This window comes from Mizuhopecten yessoensis, unplaced genomic scaffold (genome assembly GCF_002113885.1).
Source record: "Mizuhopecten yessoensis strain PY_sf001 unplaced genomic scaffold, ASM211388v2 scaffold8693, whole genome shotgun sequence".
Taxonomy (NCBI): Eukaryota; Metazoa; Mollusca; class Bivalvia; order Pectinida; family Pectinidae; genus Mizuhopecten; species Mizuhopecten yessoensis.
The window spans coordinates 205,166-230,250 of record NW_018407674.1 but is presented as its reverse complement, the minus strand read 5'-3'; the positions used below and the strand labels follow the sequence as shown (position 1 = coordinate 230,250).

Here is a 25,085-nt window from a genome sequence, read left to right as displayed (position 1 = left end):
ATGTCACTGAAAATTTGCTGTAGTTAAAAATAGAAAAAATCAATTTAATATCATATACAGATGATAACAGGGTCTGATAGCAAGACTGTTTTCAAGCTTCACATGAGTGGAAAATGTCTGCCAGAGTGAACTTTGTGTTTTGTATAAAACTTATTTTCCCGTTCTGCTGTGACCATGTTAGGTATGATATCTACCTTTATCTGGCAAGTGCTGACCTGTCAGTGTTTGGCCAGTTTTGATAATGATGAATATTCAAATACTCATGCTAACTTTTTTCTTTCAGAGATCACCTCTAGATCTAGAAGAAACTTTAACCCAAGCACAATGAACATTAACACAGGGACCCACACTATGAAGCTGTTCTATCCACCCGTGGTTGAGGCTGGGCAGATACCATTTGAGGACATCCCAACCAACAGGGACTGGAATCGCTATGGAAAGAGTACTCTCAGGATACACATGTTCCAGGGGGAGCCACGGCCCGGCTCTCTCACCCCCAGCGAGAACTCGGACGATGGAGAGGATGTTTTGCCCGAAGTAAGGTCATGACTTCTAAATGTTATAATGGAGGTCAGAATACAGTTTTGTGTGAAAAATCCGGAAACTCATATACAAGGAAAAGCTCATAGTAATTCAATTACAAATGTAACGAAGTTGTTGACTATAAAAGATTAAGTACATATTAATACAGATCCCTTTAACACAGAAAAGTACACACATTGGATAAAAGATTAAGTACATATTAATAAAGATCCCTTTACCACAGAAAAGTACGAACATTGGATAAAAGATTAGGTACATATTAATAAAGATCCCTTTAACACAGAAAAGTACACATATTGGATAAAAGATTAAGTACATATTAATAAAGATCCCTTTACTACAGAAAAGTACACACATTGGATAAAAGATTAATTACATATTAATAAAGATCCCTTTACCACAGAAAAGTTCACACATTGGATAAAAGATTAGGTACATATTAATAAAGACGCCTTTTCCCCAGAAACGTACACACATTAGATAAAAGATTAAGTACATATCAACAAAGATCCCTTTACCACAGAAAAGTACACACATTAGATAAAAGATTAAGTAGATATCAATAAAGATCCCTTTACCACAGAAAAGTACACACATTAGATAAAAGATTAAGTACATATCAACAAAGATCCCTTTACCACAGAAAAGTACACACATAGGATAAAAGATTAGGTACATATTAATAAAGATCCCTTTTCCACAGAAAAGTACACACATTGGATAAAAGATTAGGTACATCTTAATAAAGATCCCTTTACCACAGAAAAGTACACACATTGGATGAAAGATTAAGTACATATCAATAAAGATCCCTTCAACACAGAAAAGTACATACATTGGATAAAAGATTAAGTACATATCAATAAAGATCCCTTTACCACAGAAAAGTACACACATTAGATAAAAGATAAAGCACATATTAATAAAGATCCCTTTACCACAGAAAAGTTCACACATTGGATAAAAGATTAGGTACATATTAATAAAGATCCCTTTAACACAGAAAAGTACACACATTGGATAAAAGATAAAGTACATATTAATAAAGATCCCTTTACCACAGAAAAGTACACACATTAGATAAAAGATTAAGTACATATCAATAAAGATCCCTTTACCACAGAAAAGTACACACATAGGATAAAAGATTAGGTACATATTAATAAAGATCCCTTTACCACAGAAAAGTACACACATTGGATAAAAGATTAATTACATATTAATAAAGATCCCTTTACCACAGAAAAGTATGCACATTAGATAAAAGATTAAGTACATATCAATAAAGATCCCTTTACCACAGAAAAGTACACACATTGGATAAAAGATTAATTACATATTTATAAAGATCCCTTTACCACTGAAAAGTACACACATTGGAAAATGTTTCACGACATCACTACAGCTTTGATAAATCATTTTTGAAAAGAAAAGAAAACTTTGCAGGACTTTTAATGTAAAAAGAACAAAGATAAAATAAACAAAAAGATAACAACAGCGTTTCTGCCTGTAAAAAAGTAACAGGGTCAGACCAGGTTCTGAACCCTGGATCTTCTATCTAAAACAAAACAAATGGGAAATCACTGTATGAACAAAACACTACAGATGAATTGTCTTGTGTTTTTCCTGCCGTGAGACGAGGATTGCTATCATTATGAATAGTTATGTATAACATTAACTGTATAAGAATATATGATATGCTAACAACTTGCTATGTAAAATGTTGGTGTAGAACTGACTCATGATTTTAGTGTACAATCGCGAAGTTAATCTGAAATGTAAAAAGTATGCTGCCTCTTATTGCCAATGCCTTGAATTCCTCAGTACACCTGGCTGCCTTTGGAGAGAAAGGCCCCTCCTAAGGACCCCTTCCTTAAAGGTGACGGATTTGATGTGTACATAGATAGTGGCAGGTACTTCCCAGACTCGGTCAGTTTCACCAAGGTAAGCTTAACATCTTATTATAATCAACTTTAAGGCTTGTCAGTGCTACAGACACTGTGTCACACTTTAGGCAAAGTTTTGTGTATAAGTACAAGTGGATTATTTTGCCTTTAGGTGGCTCATTTAAACCTCCAAGACATGTCATGTTCTCTAGGGATTAGTTCTTGTGTGTACTTTTACCTCATTTGTGAAGAGATTGGTGTACAGAATTATTTTTGAATTAATTAATAAGAAATTGCATTAAACATAATTCAGTTTCTGAATGCAAATATCTGGATAGTTGGCCCAAATGAATCACAGCAGTACTATACTATTTAGAATTGTACAAACACAGCTCCGGTGCATATGTTCTATGACTTCCATGAAAAGGTAGCCATACACTGGTGAAGCTAAAATCTAATTCTGCATTTTCTGTCTATTCACATATCATATGTATAACTTGGTTTACATTTAATTTAAATATCTTAGTATGTAAATTATTATCAGGAATAGCATTTACTGGTTTTCTATTTTCTTGACAATTTTAGTGCCATTCAGGAAGATGACATTTCTTTCCATGACTTTACCATTGCCTAAGATCATCAACTTTTCTTGTAAAATTGGCAAATCGTTTTGGTTGGTTTTACAAAGATACCCCCCTTGCCAAAATAGACTTATATCAGACACCAACCATCTGCAATGTATTCTCTATATGTTAGAAAAGAGACTACTCTTAATGTTAGTATCAAATAATCATTACATGTAGGTTGCTGGTCGACTGCTGGACAGGAAATATGACGTACATGGCCGTGATATAAATACAACAGTCAAACTAGACAGTGATATCCACAGTCCTGTGTATGAGGACAAGACAGAGTTTAGGGAGAGCAACATCCCTCCGTCATCTACTCTACTGCTCAAGGTACAGTGCAATGTCTAGTACTTTACAAAGCACCAATTTGTAATCAGCGATTTTACTTAAGTGTTGTTTTGTTCATTTAAGGATTGAATCTTGCTTTGGTCGATTTCATTGGGTGATGAATTGAGTTGGTTTTGAAACTAATTTAATGAACTGCGAAGCAGTTCATGTTGAATTTGTTTCAAGACCAACTCAATTTATCCCCCCATGAAATTGACCAAAGCAAGATTCAATCCTTATATTTCAATCATCATGTTTCTTTTTCAATAATTGGAACTTGAGAAGTCCATTCTGATCGTTTGTCCCAGGTTCTGGAGCTTGTGCAAGTCTACGTATTGACGTAATGTAAAAAAATAAAGTCTGTCATTGAAAGTCCATCATACAACATGATGGTGTACGTTGATATGCCAAATTATATAGAAACAAAACACAAAACCATATTTCAAATGTCATATTTAATTTTTGTTGCCAAATTCATAGGATATCAAATTTTCTGATGCGTCATTGCGGAAGAACAATGTCTAGACGCAGTGCACAGGCTCAGCTGCGAGTCTACGGCAGCCATCTTTTTACTAGCTCGAAGTGGAGAGCCGCTAAATTTTGAGGTTCTTCATCTTCTGGTATATGAAGCTGCAGTAATTGAATGTCGAATTAGACAGGAAACAAAACGTAGCTTGAAAGGACGAAACATTTGATATGACATTTGGCTGTTCAACTGTATTTCATATAAGATGGGACCACATGGATCTACCACAGGGGTTCATTACAAATGTCTGAAATGCTATACTGCTGATCAGATATGGGTCACAACACACATAAACATACATTTAGGGGGGGGGGGGGGGGGGGGGGTTGCACAAGGCAGAATGGGTAGCTGTAGGGAGAATTTCTAGGGCAGTACATGACTTGTCCCTACCACTTGTAACTGAGCTGGTAATATTTTAATATTTTGCTGATTGATCGTTTTTGGTTAATAAAAAATGTATAAACATGTCAATAGTTATCTCCCTTCGCAAAATCATACACACAGGCAAAGTTAATCTGGTCAAATTCATCGGCAAATGAAACAGGTTACATTTGGTAGTTGCATTGAGTCAAACTTGAGAGGGAATTGAAATAAACCTAAATGAACTATTTCTAATATTATTATAACTCATTAATATAACAGCATGTCTGACACGATTATAATGATCAGATGATGGGGAAATAAAACATTGTGTCACCCTCAAACACTCTAGTCTCCCAGTCATATTTCCCTTATATGGAGCAATCCTCTCTTAAGAAAAGTCAGTGATTAATCTTGTTTCACTAAAGGCTTCACCCTCGTGAAACACGATTAATCTTGGGGAAACAAAGAACTGCATTTCCTTACAAGAATGGCAATAAATATACAACCCAATACTACAAATATATACAACCCCCATACTACAAATATATACAACCCCCATACTACAAATATATACAACCCCCATACTACAAATATATACAACCCCCATACTACAAATACTGGTATTCTCCATCACTCCATCAAAAACATTGTAAATAAAGGTATTCTAGTGGACTAAGGATTCCATACTGTGTACTTCTAGTGGACTAAGGATTCCATACTGTGTACTTCTAGTGGACTAAGGATTCCATACTGTGTACTTCTAGTGGACTAAGGATTCCATACTGTGTACTTCTAGTGGACTAAGGATTCCATACTGTGTACTTCTAGTGGACTAAGGATTCCATACTGTGTACTTCTAGTGGACTAAGGATTCCATACTGTGTACTTCTAGTGGACTAAGGATTCCATACTGTGTACTTCTAGTGGACTAAGGATTCCATACTGTGTACTTCTAGTGGACTAAGGATTCCATACTGTGTACTTCTAGTGGACTAAGGATTCCATACTGCGTACTTCTAGTGGACTAAGGATTCCATACTGCGTACTTCTAGTGGACTAAGGATTCCATACTGCGTACTTCTAGTGGACTAAGGATTCCATACTGCGTACTTCTAGTGGACTAAGGATTCCATACTGCGTACTTCTAGTGGACTAAGGATTCCATACTGCGTACTTCTAGTGGACTAAGGATTCCATACTGCGTACTTCTAGTGGACTAAGGATTCCATACTGCGTACTTCTAGTGGACTAAGGATTCCATACTGCGTACTTCTAGTGGACTAAGGATTCCATACTGCGTACTTCTAGTGGACTAAGGATTCCATACTGCGTACTTCTAGTGGACTAAGGATTCCATACTGCGTACTTCTAGTGGACTAAGGATTCCATACTGCGTACTTCTAGTGGACTAAGGATTCCATACTGCGTACTTCTAGTGGACTAAGGATTCCATACTGCGTACTTCTAGTGGACTAAGGATTCCATACTGCGTACTTCTAGTGGACTAAGGATTCCATACTGCGTACTTCTAGTGGACTAAGGATTCCATACTGCGTACTTCTAGTGGACTAAGGATTCCATACTGCGTACTTCTAGTGGACTAAGGATTCCATACTGCGTACTTCTAGTGGACTAAGGATTCCATACTGCGTACTTCTAGTGGACTAAGGATTCCATACTGCGTACTTCTAGTGGACTAAGGATTCCATACTGCGTACTTCTAGTGGACTAAGGATTCCATACTGCGTACTTCTAGTGGACTAAGGATTCCATACTGCGTACTTCTAGTGGACTAAGGATTCCATACTGCGTACTTCTAGTGGACTAAGGATTCCATACTGCGTACTTCTAGTGGACTAAGGATTCCATACTGCGTACTTCTAGTGGACTAAGGATTCCATACTGCGTACTTCTAGTGGACTAAGGATTCCATACTGCGTACTTCTAGTGGACTAAGGATTCCATACTGCGTACTTCTAGTGGACTAAGGATTCCATACTGCGTACTTCTAGTGGACTAAGGATTCCATACTGCGTACTTCTAGTGGACTAAGGATTCCATACTGCGTACTTCTAGTGGACTAAGGATTCCATACTGCGTACTTCTAGTGGACTAAGGATTCCATACTGCGTACTTCTAGTGGACTAAGGATTCCATACTGCGTACTTCTAGTGGACTAAGGATTCCATACTGCGTACTTCTAGTGGACTAAGGATTCCATACTGCGTACTTCTAGTGGACTAAGGATTCCATACTGCGTACTTCTAGTGGACTAAGGATTCCATACTGCGTACTTCTAGTGGACTAAGGATTCCATACTGCGTACTTCTAGTGGACTAAGGATTCCATACTGCGTACTTCTAGTGGACTAAGGATTCCATACTGCGCACTTCTAGTGGACTAAGGATTCCATACTGCGCACTTCTAGTGGACTAAGGATTCCATACTGCGCACTTCTAGTGGACTAAGGATTCCGTACTGCGTACTTCTAGTGGACTAGGGATTCCGTACTGCGTACTTCTAGTGGACTAGGGATTCCGTACTGCGTACTTCTAGTGGACTAAGGATTCCATACTGCGTACTTCTAGTGGACTAAGTATTCCATACTGCTTACTTCTAGTGGACTAAGGATTCCATACTGTATAACCAATTTCTTAAATACAATATTATCATCCATAACTTGATCACTTGTTCCCGTTCCAGATCTACACTGTGGACAACTTCTACAAGGGTCTAACTGTAGTGGGCTACTGTACACTAAACATCTTTGTGGAGTCGGGGACAGAGAGACAGCCCGCCATAGACAAACCTGGACTACAGGTCAGTATCAAAGTCGACATACTGTTCTCAAATATTTCCCAAAATGATACAGAGGACTGTTTCAAAAGTATATATTAATCCGTAAATGCTACTGTTGTAATAACTTCACTCAGTTTAAATGTTCAAAGGCGTTTTCTTTTTTTTAATATACTTCAAAAACTAGGTAAAATTATGAGAATAATCCTTACATTCTAAATGCACAGAACTGCGAGTTACCAGTACATTACAAATATATATACATACAATTTATTACATTTCATCAGCATTTGACTTCCTCTGTTCACCTTTGAAATATTGTGCACATGACCACAACTACACTTTTCTTCAATACATTACAATGTAATGTAGGTTTCTCTGAATGAGGGAGCTCACCAGTTACGTCTGTACAGTCAGGGACCCAATGGCGTTGACCCGCTCACAGAGTCCTGCCTGAGGGATGCTGGCATTAGGGTTGTCCCGTGTGCATCGCTGCTCGTCAGGATCACCAGGGTTCCTAAGGGACCTGGTGGCCATGCCCTTGAGGTAGGATTCAATGTTTGCATGCAAGGCTAAAAGCATTAGTTTGAAAAGGCTTGAATTTATTATGCTGCCTTGAAAAGATTTTCAATATCATCATTCAAAAAATAGTACTGGAAAAGGGCTTGTGTTAACCAAAAGCCAGTTAAAAGGGTATATTTAAAGTAAAACTCGCAATATAAACAAGGGTCTTGACTGTGAAGCTTAGTGGAGTAATTTGTTAAATTTTAAAAGTGTGATAATGGGAAAATTTCACTTACATACAACACTTAAGAATAAGCTATACAGGATGAGTAGTCTATAGTGTTACAGTAATTGATTAATATGAGTTAAAGTAAAAATTAAAATGTTCTTAAAAATTGTTGTAAATTAAGTAAAGTATATATATGAAGTAAGTGTTAACCATTGTTGATTAACACTATAGGCCAGCAAGGTGCCACAGGCAGACTGGCTGCGACTTGGTCTGTGGCAGCCCCGCCCCAAGTACACGGACCGTATCTACTACTCTAGTAAGTGTATGCCTTCCAAGGGGGAGAGTAAGCTGTTCCACTCGATGATGCGCCGGCCTCCCATGTCCAACAGGGACGCTGTGGCAAGAATGGCTCAGGCAAAGGAGAGCTTCTTCAGGAGTGACAAAAACATTGAAGAGTTCATCAGGGTAGGTGACTTGGTTTAGCAAATTAAAAACATTCCTGGGCTATTTTGTATACTTAGTTAATAGTCAAGGTTAGGTACAAAAATATGCTATCAAAACAAAAGCACTTTGACTGGAATTGGGGCAACATAATAAGCAGCAATCAAAATACACAGTTTAGGATTTCTTTGTCGAATCATCAGCTAGAAATTCTATCTGCTTTATTCTTCCATGAACCTAATAATATAGTTTTTCCCTAAAATATAGATATACAATGTAAATAAATTGACCTTGTTTTATGCAGAGAAACAGCAAAGTAGTGATATTTTATATTCAGACATTTTTTGTTATTTATCTATATATCTACGTGTGTTGAATTTCATCAACTACTGTTCCAATTTGGGGCCATCATTTCCTTTAAGCTACAACCAATTGAAACACTGTCGAACCAGACACACAAGCAGCCTTGTATTCAGTACAAATTATGCCTATATATAGAGAGACAACGCCATACATGTCAGACTGTCTAATTTATTGCTTATTAGTCCCCCACTAGTTCCCAGGGGGACTATAGGTTTGCACTCCGTCAGTCCTTCCGTCTGAGAAGTTTGTCCGGGACATATCTTCTAAAATTGGCATTGCGGAGTGCAGAGTGCAAGAATTAGTTCATTGTGATCTATGACTTGACCTTTGACCTTTACTTTTGAAAATGTTTTTCCGGGGCATATCTTCTATACTATTTCACCTTGTGTAACCAGATTTGGTGTACAAGGACATCTTGGGATGACAGAGTGCAAAGTGCAAGAATTAGGTTACTGTGACCTATGACTGAACATTTGACCTTTACTTTTAAAAATGTTTGTCCGGTGCATATCTTCTATACTATTTCACCTGGAATAATCATGCAGATTTGGACATCTTGGGATAGCGGAGTGCATGAAGTAGGTCACTATGACCTCACTGTGACCTATGCTTTGACATTTGACCTAACCTTTTGAAAAAGTTTGTCTGGGGCATATCTTTTATACTATTTCACTGGCTGCAATCAGATTTGGTGGAAATATTACTGATTTTGGCAACAAACATATATGAGATTATTGAGGTACAAACTACAAAAACTATTGGTGCATATTTCAGATGAAGGCTAAATTTAGAAGTATAAAAAAAAGTTGTTACTGCGAATTGATTGGCTTAATATCAAAAGTACAATGTCTTGGATATTTTCAGAACAAGCTTACTAAGTCAGTCGACCAGAAGCCACTTGATCAGGACTTAAACTTCATCGCCACATACAGTCCTCGACAAGGCTTGAAGGTAACGGAATTTTTAGTCCAGACCCTTTATTTCCAGAAAAAAATCGTTTTCCAGATATGTGAGAAAGGCATGGTTTATTATTAAAAACACAAATTTCCTGAAAATTAATGTCTTTTATCTTTGGAAAGACATTCAAGTGTGAATTAAAAATATGTTCCCATGACTTATAGAAATGCTAAATAGACACAGTATCATCTATTGTAAAAATCGGTCTGTATTGATACTAATATTTACTTCTTTATTTCCAAAACTTCAAACCAAATTATAGTGTTATGTTGTGCAATACAGATAACAGTTGACAGTGCTGCCAATCTACCTTGGTCCAACTTTACCCATGCCCACCTGTGCCTAAACCCTCCAGGAGCCTTCTACCTGGTAAGTATAACACGCGCCCACTCAGTCTTAATATTCTGGGAACGCTCTACCTCTGTCATACATAGCTCTATTGAAAAAAATTTAATGTTGAAATAGCTGATGATGACTAAATACTTGGTTTAAATTTGAAAATGTATAAGTCTTTAATGTTCTATGTACTGTTGACCTTCACATTATTGATAGGTGTCAGAAGTCATGGATTTAAATGTTTGATGAAAATATACAGGTATAATCTTTAACTATAACATTATTCACAAATTTAATGGAAGACAATGATCATAGTATTTTGTGTTTCACATTACAGGGAGCGCCTCATGCAACATATGACAAGCTTACCTTCACTGAAATGCTTGATCTCAACAGTACCAACACCTCACCCTCTTGGAAAGATGGTTTCAAGGTATAAGTCCTTTACATGACATTGCAAATTCTTCTTTCTCCCTCTCTATTACTCCATGTCTGTGATTGTACATTTTCATTCGTCATTCATTTGACTGACAGACAATAAACACTGGTATCATGCTTTATGCCAGATCTTTATTTCAATCAATTGAATCCACCAATCTATCGCCCTTGCTCGTTTACACATGAAATCAGCATTTCACAAATTTATAAACAATATTTCAAGTCACTTTCGCGGTAAGTTCAGCGGAAATATTCTGACCATGACCTTGACAGGTTTTAAGTAGATCTAGAGGTAAAATCAATTTTGTTTGGTAAACTGCTGGCAAACCTTCAAATACATACAAAATTACATGCAGGTAGCCTCATTTTACAACTGAAACGAGTCCTGCAACTCGCTTGTTTACTTGTACGTTTGGGTGGGAGGTTTTTGAAAGAGTATTGATCTGTTGGAAAGTTATACAGTCATGTTATGTCGTTCAAATATTCCATGGTTATTAACCAATGGAAAGTGTCGTTACATCCTGAATGTGGTAGAATCTTCATTATATACTACATGTAAATGCTGTACCTTATAAATTATTATCTGTATTTAAGGTATTCCATGTATAATGAAATTGGCAAACTTCCTCCTAATTGTGGCATCATTTTCGGTATGAGTTACCGCCCGTGGGGAAACACTGATTGTAAACAAATGACAACTGTTATATATATAGTTATTTGCGCTGCCCTTTTGAGAAAATGTTGTCAAAATTATGCACTGTCAAGGAATCTGAAGTGTTTGTAGATTATGATTACAGCAGTGGACATGTGTGTAAAGGGGAAGGAATTTGTGAAAATGGCGATTGTCCTCTTTTTAACGTGAAGCTAGGTAGACAGGCAGAAAGTTCTGGGTGGAAAAAATGGGTGTCATGTCGTTTAGTCTTAAATAACGTTCGCCCTGGGTCGTTCTGCACTCAGTTGTTTCGCCCTTAAAATATGTTTAGGGTGAAATTCTCAGTCTGTTTAGTTGTGTATGGTAAATGTGGTCTAAATTGAAGTTTTTCTATGACTCCCTTTTCTATGTCTCCCTTAACTCTTGTTTTGCAATAAGACTTGTTAAATTTGTATGTGGTGGACAAAATCGACAAAACATAATAAGGCGACAATATCAACTAATTGTAATATATAAATGGAGTACAAAATTTTTATGGCAATATGAAATATGAATAAATGCATTTTTTTTGTATTTCTGTAAAGAATTATTTTTGTCATACTTTTTATCTACAATGTTTGGCCTATTTGTCGGTATATAAAAGTATATGGTTTGCCAAAAGTGAATAAATCATAACTGTCTGCATATTGGAAAGCTTTTTTCATTTGATTGAACTCTTAACAGAAAGGGGCCCCCATGGGGTGTACTTATAAAATGCATCAAAACTGGAAAAATATGCAGTAAAAGTTCATAAGAATTGGGATAAAAAAGTTCATAAAGATGGGAGAAAAAGAGTAAGTCATTATGTGGGATATTTGGTGTCAGAACCTTGGCAAAGCCTCTCCACCCTTGGGTAGAACTGTCATATAGTATATACCTACATATGATAGACTGTATTTAGAAATACTGTTCACTGGATAGTTTCACCCAATCAAAATGTTTTTCATCGATAAAATCAAAATTTGCCCTGTGTTAATTTTGCCCTGCCCATGTAATTACCATATAGGAATGCTATGTACAAGTGGTTACTGTCATGATAAACTTGCCCTCGTTATGAAAGGCGAAAAAGATAACGTTGCCCTCATTACAAAGGGCGATAAAGTTGCCCTCGTTAAGAAGGGCGAAAAAGATAAAATTGCCCTCGTTACGAAGGGCGAAAAAGAGAAAGTTGCCCTTGTTATGAAGGACGAAAAAGATAAAATTGCCCTCGTTACGAAGGGCGAAAAAGATAAAGGTGCCCTCGTTACGAAGGGCGAAAAAGATAAAATTGCCCTCGTTACAAAGGGCCAAAAAGATAAAATTGCCCTCGTTACGAAGGGCCAAAAAGATAAAGTTGCCCTCGTCACGAAGGGCGACAAAGGTGAAAGTTAAACTGCGGCAACAAATTCTGGTATTTAGTACATATGAAATAAAAGGTAAACCATGTTCTGATATATATTTCTCAGACAGATTCTAACATTATGTAAGTATGTTTTTTATTGCCAGCACTTTCCCCGTCGGACAGATTCTAACATTATGTAAGTATGTTTTTTATTGCCAGCACTTTCCCCGTCGATCCTTCCACCGGTACCTGACCTACATCATTCATCTACAGGAGGTGTCTGTCACTGTGGCCAGGGAAAACTACAAGTATGGACTTATAGAACAGGTAATACACACTCTGATCTTCATTTACTGACACTATCACAGCTTTGGTGTTAGACTAAGCTTTGTCATGGAAAAATAAATACTTTTCATTATTCAATGTTCATGTTTTATTATTATTCCTTCTTAAGTTATGGATCATATTCAACAAAACTTTCCAGATATGATAACTACCACCTGAAATTGTGCATCCAGGTATTATTTCTTTTCATTCTGACCTTTTTTTACAAAGTTATGGCCCTTTGTTAAAAAATCCTTGTCATAACAACTCCTCCAAAACTACTTGGCCAATTTCAATGACAGTTTTCAGATATGATAACTATCACCTGATATTGTGCATTCAGGTATTATTTTTTTAATTCTGACCCTTTTGACAGAGTTATAACCCTATGTTGAAAATGCTTGCCCGCACAACTTCTCCAAAACTACGTGGCCAATTTCAATGACAGTTTTCAGATATGATAATTACCATCTTATGTTCTGAATCCTGGTATTATTTTTTTCAATCTGACCCTTTTCTACAGAGTAATGGCCCTTTGTGGAAAATACTTGTCCAGACAACTCCTCCAAGACTATGCGGACAATTTTGTCAAAAGTTTTTAGATATGATAACTACCCACTGATGTTGTTTATCCACATATTTTTTTCCAACCCATTTTTTATGGAGTTATGGCCCTTTGTTGAAAAATCCTTCTCCTGACAGCTTCTCCTAATCTACTGGGCCAATTTCAAAGAAAGTTTACAGATATGGTAACTACCCCCTGACGTTGTGCATCCAAGAAGCACTTTTTCATTCTGATCCTTTAAAAGGAGTTATGGCCCTTTGTTGAAAAAAGTTTGGTCTGCCTCCTAAACTACTGGGCTGATTTCAATGAAAATTTACAAATATGGTAATTAACCCCTGATATCGTGCATCAGAGTAGTATTATTTCATTTCGACCATTTTTAAGGAGTTATGGCCCTTTGTTAACAAGAGGCCCATGGGCCTTAACAGTCACCTGATATATTTATACAGAGAGTTGATTTTGTTTTTAACACGAACAGAAATATTATTCAAAGTGACAAAAAACAATAAAACCACCTTATTCAATATCTAGCATACAGATTTAAGACTAAAAAGTATTTGAAACTAGCACCTCTGATTCTAAACAAGGAAAATGAAGACATTTTAGCACACTGACTCCTTTGGGCCCCACCCTACAGCCCTTGGGGGTAGGGCTGGCTCAAAATTTTCATAGTATCAAACTGTCAACTCAGGGTTATAATTCCAATCAAGTTATTAACATGTAATATTCAAAGTATCATTTGCCATTATAAAACATAATAAATTTTGCCCCCCCCCCTTCCTTCCCCAGGGGGTAAACGTGAGGGTCATAAACCTTAAGACCCTTCCATCTATGAAGAGTGTTTGATTCTACCATATCTGGGTCTTTGAGAAGAAGATTTTAGAAATTGCTACCCAATACTGATAATGCTAACCCAAATTGAATTACTTCAAATGGAAATTAAACAAATGTTGGTCCAAAATGTGATTTCCCTATATAAACTAAAGTAAAGATTACCCCCTCCCCAGGGGGAAAACGTGAGACCCCAGGATCATGAAATTCACAATTTTGGTAAAGCACCTTAAGACCCTTCCATCTATGAAGAGTATTTGATTCTACAATATCTGGGTCTTCAGACAGAGACTTTTGAAATTTCAGTCAATTCAACCCTTTTTGGCCACACCCATCAGCCCCAGGGGTTCAGTCAGGGCTCATGTGCATACTATCAAACTGCTACCTAATACTGATAATGCTAACCTAAATTGAATTACTTCCAATGGAAATTAAGCAAATGTTGGTCCAAAATGTGATTTCCCTATATAAACTAAAGTAAAGTTTACCCCCTCCCCAGGGGGAAAACGTGAGACCCCAGGATCATGAAATTCACAATTTTGGTAAAGCACCTTAAGACCCTTCCATCTATGAAGAGTATTTGATTCTACCATATCTGGGTCTTGAGAAGAAGATTTTTGAAATTTAGTCAACTTGACCCTTTTTGGCCCCGCCCCTCAGGCCCCTGGCTGGGGACCAAACCGGCAACTATTTTTGTTGACCTTAGGCCATGGAAGGTTTCTGCAAAATTTCATTGAAATTGGTTCTGGGGTTTTGGAGAAGAAGTCGAAAAATGTAAATTGTTTACGGACGACGCCGGACAAAAGGCGATCGCAATAGGTCACTTGAGACTTTGTCTCAGGTGTCCTAAAAATCTTCATCCTGACATCTCTTCCTGAACTACTAGGACGATTTCAGCATGTTAAAAACCTTTGTCCTGACATCTCTTCCTTAACTGCTAGGATGATTTCAGCAACACTTGTTCATCTGGACTAACAAGATTTGGTTTGCAAGTATGTTTTGGTATTGGGAGGGAGAAAACCTAGTATGTCAGTGACCTATATACTTAAATATGTGTACAGCTCAGTCAATAAAGAAATCATTACTGGTGGGAGACTGGATTGCTTTGCAATGCTTTGCAATGCTTTGCCTTAGTTAGCCTTTACCCTACAGTTCTGGTTTATATAGGAGCAGGGGGTATTATTTAGCCTTTGGCTCACAGTTTTAGTTACTAATTAAATTTAAATGTTCAAGTTCTTAAAGTTCCAAATGAAGTATTTAGATCATACAATGGGCATTGTCCATCTGATGTTAACTTTTGTGTCATAAACAAGTTCTTTTAAAAAACAATAAAGCCGAGGGTAATGAAATTTGGACTGTAACTTGATGGCCTGAATCAACATTCCCGAATAAATCATTGTAACCATTATTCAGGGTTACATAAATCAAATGTTTCAAAAATTTCAAACAACTTCTTCATATTTTATATGTGGAATACTAGGGTAGCAGTACAGGCTCCTTGGGCCTCTTATTATTGTTAAATATGATTTTCATGTTATGTTTTACCATGAATTAGTCTTTATGTTATATACCAATAATAGCAATCAGAAAACTGCATTTCTTTTCTTGTTCAGTTTAATTGAAATTGTACTGTGTAAGTTGTTTAAAGGCATTATTTTACTACACCTTTAGGCATGGACTGCTGTTCAGGCATTCACAGACAGGTACGCCTACACCAGTATATTCCAGCTGCCCCTATATCAGGGCTCCCCAACACCTCAGATGCTCAAACAGCTGGCCAGGGAGCCATGCCAAGAGTGGATGGAGCGCAACCTCCGCAGCAGGGCTGTAAGTGGAGAAAAGCAAATACCACATGCATCCAAAGTCAATTCAGTGGGACAATTTATTTTAGCATTAATCAAATCTATTAGCTATAACTGAGCGAGATCGGGTTATCTCAGTCGAGGGCTAAGATTCTGTAACATAATCCAAACCAAAGCGTAAGCAAAGTTACAGGTAATAGATTTTTTCTATTCATTTCATTATATATTCATTTAATATATTATTCATTTAATAAAAATATTCATTTTTGCTAAAGACTACAAGTATCCCATCTTGGGTCTCAACTAAATATGGCCCCTACACTACTAAAGCTACATTTAAATGCTTCTGTGTAAAAATGTAGTCCGTCCTTTAAATGTCTTTATTGCCAACATGAAGGTACTGTTAGTAGGCAGGATATGATCATCTTTTAGTGGAGTGGCTTATATATCTATATGATATATCTATTAAGAAAACTAAGTGCAATATGCATTTTTTGGCGTCAACATTATTAAGTTGCATGTATGATTAACGTTACGTATCATTGGATCAAATGCTTATTTATTAGTTTTTAATATGCTTATATACGATTTACTGGCATGACTTTCTCACAATGATTCCTGATTTTAAAGTATTAAAATGTGATATCAATTGTCTTCTTGCAAACGCAACCCCTGTGCCTACTACGGACCACTGACCATATATGTAAAAAGTCTTTATCATGGTTAGCTTACACATTTAATTGATGGTAGGGTTCATGTGGTGTATATCAATTAGCAACACCGAGTTTAAACCTGTTGGAGAGGGGATGGGTGGGTATGTGACTTGGGTAGTGTAATACACTTCTAGTCAAGAGTTAAAAAATCATTGAATATTTAATTCACATGATAGATGCAGTATATATATGCACACTAAAATATTAAGTAAAACAAATGGCATAAATACTTGTTTGTAACCTTAAAATTTTCAAAAATTCAAGAAGTTCAATAAAATAACCAGGATAGGACTGGGAATATCTTTCATTAAAATAGACTGGTATTTTTGGTTTTCATACACAGATCCACCTGGTGGACGGAGCGTCTGTGTTTGTCCGTCTCGCTGATGCCAGAAGAGATGATGAGTTACCTGGGGATGTTGCTACCAACAAACTGGTAAGTAATGTTTTCATCAATAAAAGATTTATATTTATCAAAATTTATATAAAATTGTTTCATGGAAAGTTAGTTTATGCCGTGACACAGCGTTCATCTGTCTGTCAAATTTTGTGAAGAGCATCCTAGGGCAAAGGGAATTTAATTTTTCATAAACTGAGGGTGTGGCCCTCCTTGGGGCAGAGGTGCAAGGCCCCATAGGGGAAATTTAGGTTAATCTTCACACTCACCGTTGATACAAAATTGGTTCCCCTTTACCCAAGGATGCTTCACACCAAATATGGACCAAATCTTTTCATTCCTACAGAAGAAGGATTTTAAAGAATAATTTGCTATGTTTCCCCTATTGGGCCCCGCCCCTCAGGCCCCTGGGGGGTCAGACCCACGGTTTATACAAAATTGATACCCCTTCACCCAAGGATACTTCAGACTACATATGGAATAAATCCTGTCATTCCTACAAAAGAAGAAGGATTTTTAAGAAATTGCTATATTTCCCATATTGGGCCCCGCCCCTCAGCCCCCAAGGGGGTCAGACCCACCGTTTATACAAAATTGGTTTCCCTTAACCCAAGGATGCTCAACACCAAATATGGACCAAATCCTGTCATTCCTACAGAAGTAGAAGGATTTTAAAGAATAATTTGCTATGTTCCCCTATTTGGCCCCGCCCCTCAGGCCCTTTGGGGGGCCAAACCCACGGTTTATACAAAACTGAGTCCCCTTGGCCCAAGGATGCTCCAGACTTAATAAGGATAAAATTCCTTAATCCCTAGGGTAGGAGAAGGATTTTGAAGGTTTTACCTCTATTTCCCCTATTCGGCCCCGGCCCTCTGCCCCAAGGGGGGCCACACCCACCATTTATACAAAATTGAGTCCCCTTGGCCCAAGGATGCTCCAGACTAAATTAGGATAAAATCCCTTAATCCCTACGGTAGGAGAAGGATTTTGAAGGTTTTACCTCTATTTCCCCTATTGGGCCCCGCCCCTCTGTCCCCAGGGGGGCCACACCCACCATTTATACAAAATTGAGTCCCCTTGGCCCAAGGATGCTCCAGACTAAATTAGGATAAAATCCCTTAATCCCTACGGTAGGAGAAGGATTTTGAAGGTTTTACCTCTATTTCCCCTATTGGGCCCCGCCCCTCTGTCCCCAGGGGGGCCACACCCACCATTTATACAAAATTGAGTCCCCTTGGCCCAAGGATGCTCCAGACTAAATTAGGATAAAATCCCTTAATCCCTACGGTAGAAGAAGGATTTTGAAGGTTTTACCTCTATTTCCCCTATTCGGCCCCGCCCCTCTGCCCCCAGGGGGGCCACACCCACCATTTATACAAAATTGAGTCCCCTTGGCCCAAGGATGCTCCAGACTAAATTAGGATAAAATCCCTTAATCCCTACGGTAGGAGAAGGATTTTGAAGGTTTTACCTATTTCCCCTATTCGGCCCCGGCCATCTGCCCCAAGAGGCACCACACCCACCATTTATACAAAATTGAGTCCCCTTGGCCCAAGGATGCTCCAGACTAAATTAGGATAAAATCTCTTAATCCCTACGGTAGAAGAAGGATTTTGAAGGTTTTACCTCTATTTCCCCTATTGGGCCCCGCCCCTCTGCCCCTAGGGAGGCCACACCCACCATTAATCCAAAATTCAGTCCCCTTGGCCTAAGGATGCTCCAGACCAAATTTAGTCATGATCTACTTGGCTGTTCAGGACTAGTTGCATTTTAAAGGAAAAGTTGACGGACATCAGACGACGGATGCTGCGGTATGGCATAGGTGAGGACCAGGTGAGCTAAAAATTGCTGTAACCAATGGTGCCAACATTATTTGTGTTTGCTGCTACCCATACATTGGCCACAGTTGTCAGTTATTTACAGTAACCTCTATAACCTCTATTGCATGTTGAGTAATGGTAACTGGTCTGCTGTAGGTGGAGGTAAACACAGACTATATCCCCTCGGGTCTAGAAGAGGCATACAACAAGGAGAAGCCAGGCAAGGTCCTTAGTTCTCTCGTCCCTGCGGGCAAGACTCCTGAAGGATTTGTGGATGGGCTGGCTCTTAAATTCAAAAATGTATGTTCATTTTCTCACAGTTGTAAATGTTCGACGTTCTCTCAGAAAATTTAAGCACTCATCATAATAAATTATCATCTTCCAGCAATCATGACCTTAATTAATGCTAAGTCAAATGTATTTCTTTCCAACGTTACATCTAAATAGTTTTCAACAAGTATAAAAATGATATACTGTTTCAAAATGTGTTCTGTGGTTACAGTAATGCACTTATTTTCATTACAGTTAGTTACATTTATAATTTGAACCTACACAATGCATAATTGTAACCTTGATTGTAAAAACAATTTGATAAAATTGCTATATTTAAGATATATGTTTGTTCTTTTCCAGTTGGTGTACAAGCTGTATGAAGATAATGGTCCGTGATGTCTCTATAGATAATGGTCTATGATGTCTCTATAGATAATGTAATGGTCCGTGACGTCTCTATAGATAATGGTCCGTGACGTCTATAAATAATGGTCCATGATGTCTCCATTAGATAATGGTCCTCGATGTCTCCATTAGATAATGGTCTGTGATGTCTCTATAGATAATGTAATGGTCTGTGATGTCTCTATAGATAATGGTCCGTGACGTCTCTATAGATAATGGTCCTCGATGTCTCCATTAGATAATGGCCTGTGATGTCTCCATTAGATAATGGTTTGAGATAACAAACCAGTCTATGGTCTCTGTATGTCCATTCTACAGGTGTTTTTTTCTGGAGATTTGATATGTGGGTGTTTATTCTGCAGGCGTTTTGTACCTATAGATGTCGGACAATGGTCAATGGTCTTTGTGTGTCATAATTTGAGATATCGAGCAATGGTCTTTGATTTGTGTGTGTCCATTCTTCACTGAGAATGATACAGTGAGTATTACCTGTATTGATAAATGTCCGTCCTTGTCATCTAAAAGGTGAATATCTGTTTAAATGTTGCTATAGTTTCAGTTACAGTAAAAATTACTTGTTTATGAAAAAGTTTTGAACATGTTTAAAGTATCATGATATTCACAGAGCATTGTCTGCCTTTTCTAGCTAACATGTAATATTTACCTAATTATGACAAAACGATTTTGATGAAGGTGTATACAGATACTATGATTAATACACATTTGTGTGTTACTTATTTTGCAATATTTTGTCAGAAAAAAAGGAGTATTTGTAAGCTTGACATTTGACTGGTCAGTGTGAATAGGACTTATTAGTCCCCCACCAGTTCCCGGGGGAGACTATAGGTTTGCACTCTGTCCGTCCGTCCGTCAGTCTGTCCGTCCCTCCATCTGAGAAGTTTGTATGGGACATATTTTTTTTATACTATTTCATGTGGAGTGACCAGATTTGATGTACAAGGACATCTTGGGATGGCAGAGTGCAAGTAGAATGTCACGATGACCTCACTGTGACCTATGCTTTGACCTTTGACCTGAATGTTTGATAAAGTTTGTCGGGAGGGGGGGGGGGGGGGGGGTGTTCTTCTTTACTTTTCCATCTTGAGTAACCAGATTTGACTGAGTGCAAGAAGTATGTATAAGGATACGTTCCTAACAGTAGGTACATCCAGACATAAGTGTACTGTTTGTTAAATATAGAAATCAGTACCGGTGGGGGGGCTATGGATTGCCTTGTTGATAAATGTTTTACTTCGATGGCAGAATAGTGCTTCCTAAATCAGATGTCTTCTGTAACTTCTCCTAGTAATACACATTACAAAATGTTGGAAATATCTTTGGTGCCATAAAATATCGGACTTAGATTTTACCATAGACACAGGCTTTCTGACAACTGTCTGGATAGCTTTACATGTTCACAACAGCTGTACAGTATTACAAACAAAATATTAGTTCCTAAGTAAATAGGATATTTAAGATCTTAACTGAAAAACTAGTCAATGTTAAGTTTTCCAGATGAGATTTTCATGACTTTGCTTAATTACTGAAGATCTGCTCTGCACACAATTTTTTTTTGTATAAATTATTGAAGTCTATAATGAGAATTGTACAACCTTTCAGTTATTTTTAATATGTTTTATTTATTTTATGTATTGCCAGATATTATATTCAACATGATCATGTTCTGCCAAATATGTACATTTGATGTATTTTCACAAACTCATGAACTTATTTTAATTGTAGAAATATGAAGTTGTTTTATTTTATAGAATATATTAAATTTTGTCTTTCATATCCGAAAGTGCCTTTAAAATTTGTTTAAAACACATGTCCATTATTTATTGTTGTATTTGTACATTCTCATGTTTATTTATGATACTTTGCAATTAGTACTGTATCCTGTCATGTGCCCTTCCATATGTTTTAGTTTGAATACGGTAATTACATATACCTGTCAAAAACAGCTTCAAGATTTGGGATTTAAGGTGGCTGTCATAGCCTCTGATTTGTCAAGACATGAATGGCTAAATGTCAAGTTCTATTAACTCAACATTGTTCCTACTTTGTGAGATCTAGAGTAACACATATTGAGTACATAACTTTACACCAGACAATTAGTTTTCGGGATTCAAGATGGCTGACATGGCTTCTGATTGGCCAAGACATTTAGAGCTATACCCGGTAATCAAGTTCCATTTGGGTGACATTGTTCATAATAGGTGGCATATGTTACATCAAATGACCGACTTCTAAGTTTTGGGATTCAAGATGGCTGCTGTGGTCTTTTATTGACAGAAATATGTACAAGTTTGCAGTTCAATTGGGCAGCTTTAAATGTCACTCTTTGAAAGTGAAGCTGCCAAAAACCTGTCTCTTTTGAGATTGTAACAAACTTTGACACTTGGTACTTGTTGTTTACCTAAGCGTATGCAAGGCTTTGAAAAACCTTGTTTGTTGAAATCTAAAAGCCTCTCAAGATCGTGGGACAGGTAGGATGTCTAATAGCCTCTCTAGGTCATGGGACAGGTAGGATTCTAATAGCCTCTCAAGATCATGGGACAGGTAGGATGTCTAATAGCCTCTCAAGGTCATGGGACAGGTAGGATTCTAATAGCCTATCTAGATCATTGGACAGGTAGGATTCTAATAGCCCCTCTAGATCATTGGACAGGTAGGATGTATAATACCCTCTCTAGATCATGGGACAGGTATGATGTCTAATAGCCTCTCAAGATCATGGAACAGGTAGGATTCGAATAGCCTCTCTAGATCATTGGACAAGTAGGATGTCTAATAACCTCTCTATATCATGGGACAGGTAGGATGTCTAATAACCTCTCTATATCATGGGACAGGTAGGATGTCTAATAGCCTCTCTAGATCATTGGACAAGTAGGATGTCTAATAACCTCTCTATATCATGGGACAGGTAGGATGTCTAATAACCTCTCTAGATCATGGGACGGGTAGGATTCTAATAGCCTCTCTAGATCATTGGACAGGTAGGATGTCTAATAGCCCCTCCAGATCATGGGACAGGTAGGATTCTAATAGCCTCTCTAGATCATGGGATAGGTAAGATGTCTAATAACCTCTCAAGATCATGAGACAAGTAGGATGGATGTGTAAACTAGCTGATAGTTGTTAAAACCTTTACTTTCATATTCTTGATATTAATAAAATGTTGCAATACCATATCAGGTGTTCAATGTTTTCTCATCGTGATAAATCTTTATAACCCCACATATAATTTGTTATATTTTTAGGTTACCTGACCATTGGTCATGGTAACCTATTGTGATAGCCTTTTGTCCGTCGTCGTCCGTCGTGCGTTAACTTTTCCTTGTGAACACAATAACTTCAGTAAATGTTAACCGAGTTTGATAAAACTTTGTATGCAGCCATATATCAATAAGATCTCGGACGAGTTCGAAAATGGGAATTATTGGACAGTAACTTACAGAGTAATTGCCCTTTGTAATATTATTATTATTAGACCTTGTGAACACGATTACTTGAGTAAATGTTAACCGAGTTTGATGAAACTTTGTATACAGCCAAATATCAATAAGATCCCGGACGAGTTCAAAATGGGAATTATTCAACAGTAACTTACAGAGTTATTGCCCTTTGTAATAATATTATTATTGGACCTTGTGAACATGAGAACTTGAGTAATTGCAGCCATATATCAATAAGATCCCGGACTCTAAATGGGAATTATTCGACAGTAACTTATATAGTTATTCCCCTTTGTAATAATATTATTATTGGACCTTGTGAACATGAGAACTTGAGTAAATGTTAACCGAGTTTGATGAAACTTTGTTTGCAGCCATATATCAATAAGATCCCGGACTCTAAATGGGAATTATTTGACAGTAACTTACAGAGTTATTGCCCTTTGTAATAATATTATTATTGGACCTTGTAAACGCGATAACTTGAATAAATGTTGACAGAGTTAAATGAAACTTTGTCCGGTAATTATTTGACGGTAACCTGCAGAGTTATTGCTCTTTGTCATTATTATTATTATTTGTCCCAGTGATGTTGATTNTACTATAGACTCAGGTGACCGTTAAGGCCCATGGGCCTCTTGTTTCCATTTATGATGCATTTTTGCTACTAATAAGGTGCTATTAAAATTTTGTGCCTTATTTAATAAATCATTGATTTACGCTTTTACTTGTTTCTTTTAACCAAGAATAGAAGACATACAGTTACCAAGTTTGTTCAAAACAGACCCCTTGGGTCAAAATTGGAGTCACACCCATTTATTTCAGTTATCGTGTTCACAGGGTCCAATAATAATAGAATTACCAAGGGGAATAACTATGTAAGTTATGGTCAAATTGGTCTGGTATTCAAACTCAATCAAGATCTCATTGATACAAAGCGGCATACAAAGTTTCATCAAAATCGGTTCATATTTATTGAAGTTATTGTGTTCACAAGGAAAAATTAATGGATGATGCAGCAATTAAAGTCACTCGGACGACGAAAAGTATGAATTGGCCCCTGGATGACAGTCCTAATTTGAATCGGATGTCAGGTGACCGTTAAGGCCTATGGGCCTCTTGTTTGTTGATGTATTAGACATTTATTTCCATGGATACAGGTTTTTATTCTTAGATGTTAGTTGTTTTTTTATGATCATAGATATTTTCCTGATTTCCCGGTATTTTACCATTTATATCCTGCAATAGGCCTATGGGGCCAACACATCATCTGACTGTAGGCTTATTACAGGACAGCCAAATTGCAATGGCTTATTGACGAATAAATATTCTCCGATATGCTTCTGGGTCACGAAAGTGAAACATTAATTTAACATTATCATCAAAATCGCTCCTCATCATATTTGAACTAAATAGAGGAGTAAAGAATAAAGAAAAAACTTCAGAAGAAATTCATGTTTTTTGTTTTATTTTATTCAGCATCTGCCAATTACCTACAGACAAACTTTCAAAAATCCCCATAAATGGTATCGGGGACATTATCTATGACAAGTTTGAATACCTCTTTTTTACATACAAAAAGTATTTCTACACAAATCTTGCTATTTGCATGTAGAGATATAAATTTGAACTACAAATGCTGAAATATGTTTTGGTTTTTTTGCCCGAAGAAATATTTTTTCATGGGAATTAATCTTGTGATTTATTTATTTGGAAATTAATCTACAAACTTTACAACATATTGCCTATTTCTTGCTCAAATAATTTGTGGCGTTCTGTTTTTTCGCATATAATCATACCGGTATTCCAAAATGAGTAGGAAGTCCTACTTAGATGCCAAGTTCAACCACTAATTGTTATCTCTAACAAAACAAACATTTCATTTTTATCTTAATTTTCTCATGATTCTAGTCAAAAACATAACGAAGTATGATACTTATATAAACACACACAAACAAGTCTGATTGATATTATCTCTCACGCGAATGTATACCGAATAACATAGAGCACTACCATATTCTCTCTCGCGCCCATGTATACCGAGGAACATGGAGCACTACCATATTCTCTCTCGCGCCCATGTATACCGAGGAACATAGAGCACTACCATATTCTCTCTCGCGCCCATGTATACCGAGGAACAT

At 37.2% G+C, this 25,085-nt stretch overlaps 2 protein-coding genes across 3 annotated transcripts in view; both read left to right on the top strand.

The window, feature by feature from the left end:
- The window catches only part of LOC110456345, a 78,743-nt gene extending 59,217 nt beyond the window's left edge, over window positions 1–19,526 (top strand). The window contains exons 11-24 of one of the 2 annotated variants that reach the window (XM_021507022.1): window positions 284–537; window positions 2,368–2,487; window positions 3,233–3,388; window positions 6,978–7,094; window positions 7,443–7,616; window positions 8,035–8,268; window positions 9,472–9,558; window positions 9,847–9,933; window positions 10,238–10,333; window positions 12,570–12,677; window positions 15,742–15,897; window positions 16,929–17,021; window positions 18,959–19,102; window positions 19,436–19,526. In XM_021507022.1, the coding sequence (XP_021362697.1) occupies window positions 284–537; window positions 2,368–2,487; window positions 3,233–3,388; window positions 6,978–7,094; window positions 7,443–7,616; window positions 8,035–8,268; window positions 9,472–9,558; window positions 9,847–9,933; window positions 10,238–10,333; window positions 12,570–12,677; window positions 15,742–15,897; window positions 16,929–17,021; window positions 18,959–19,102; window positions 19,436–19,471 (1,862 nt within the window). In that variant the 3' untranslated portion in view covers window positions 19,472–19,526. Of the gene's footprint in view, window positions 1–283; window positions 538–2,367; window positions 2,488–3,232; window positions 3,389–6,977; window positions 7,095–7,442; window positions 7,617–8,034; window positions 8,269–9,471; window positions 9,559–9,846; window positions 9,934–10,237; window positions 10,334–12,514; window positions 12,678–15,741; window positions 15,898–16,928; window positions 17,022–18,958; window positions 19,103–19,435 lie in introns of those variants that run through there. The other variant, XM_021507023.1, reaches the window with a different exon arrangement.
- Window positions 19,527–19,876: 350 nt separating this feature from the next.
- Window positions 19,877–25,085, top strand: part of LOC110456346 (probable methylcrotonoyl-CoA carboxylase beta chain, mitochondrial) — a 45,641-nt gene continuing 40,432 nt past the window's right edge. Inside the window, exon 1 of the mRNA XM_021507026.1 lies at window positions 19,877–19,958. The gene's annotated coding sequence lies outside the window, so the exon portion shown is untranslated. The remainder of the gene's footprint in view (window positions 19,959–25,085) is intronic.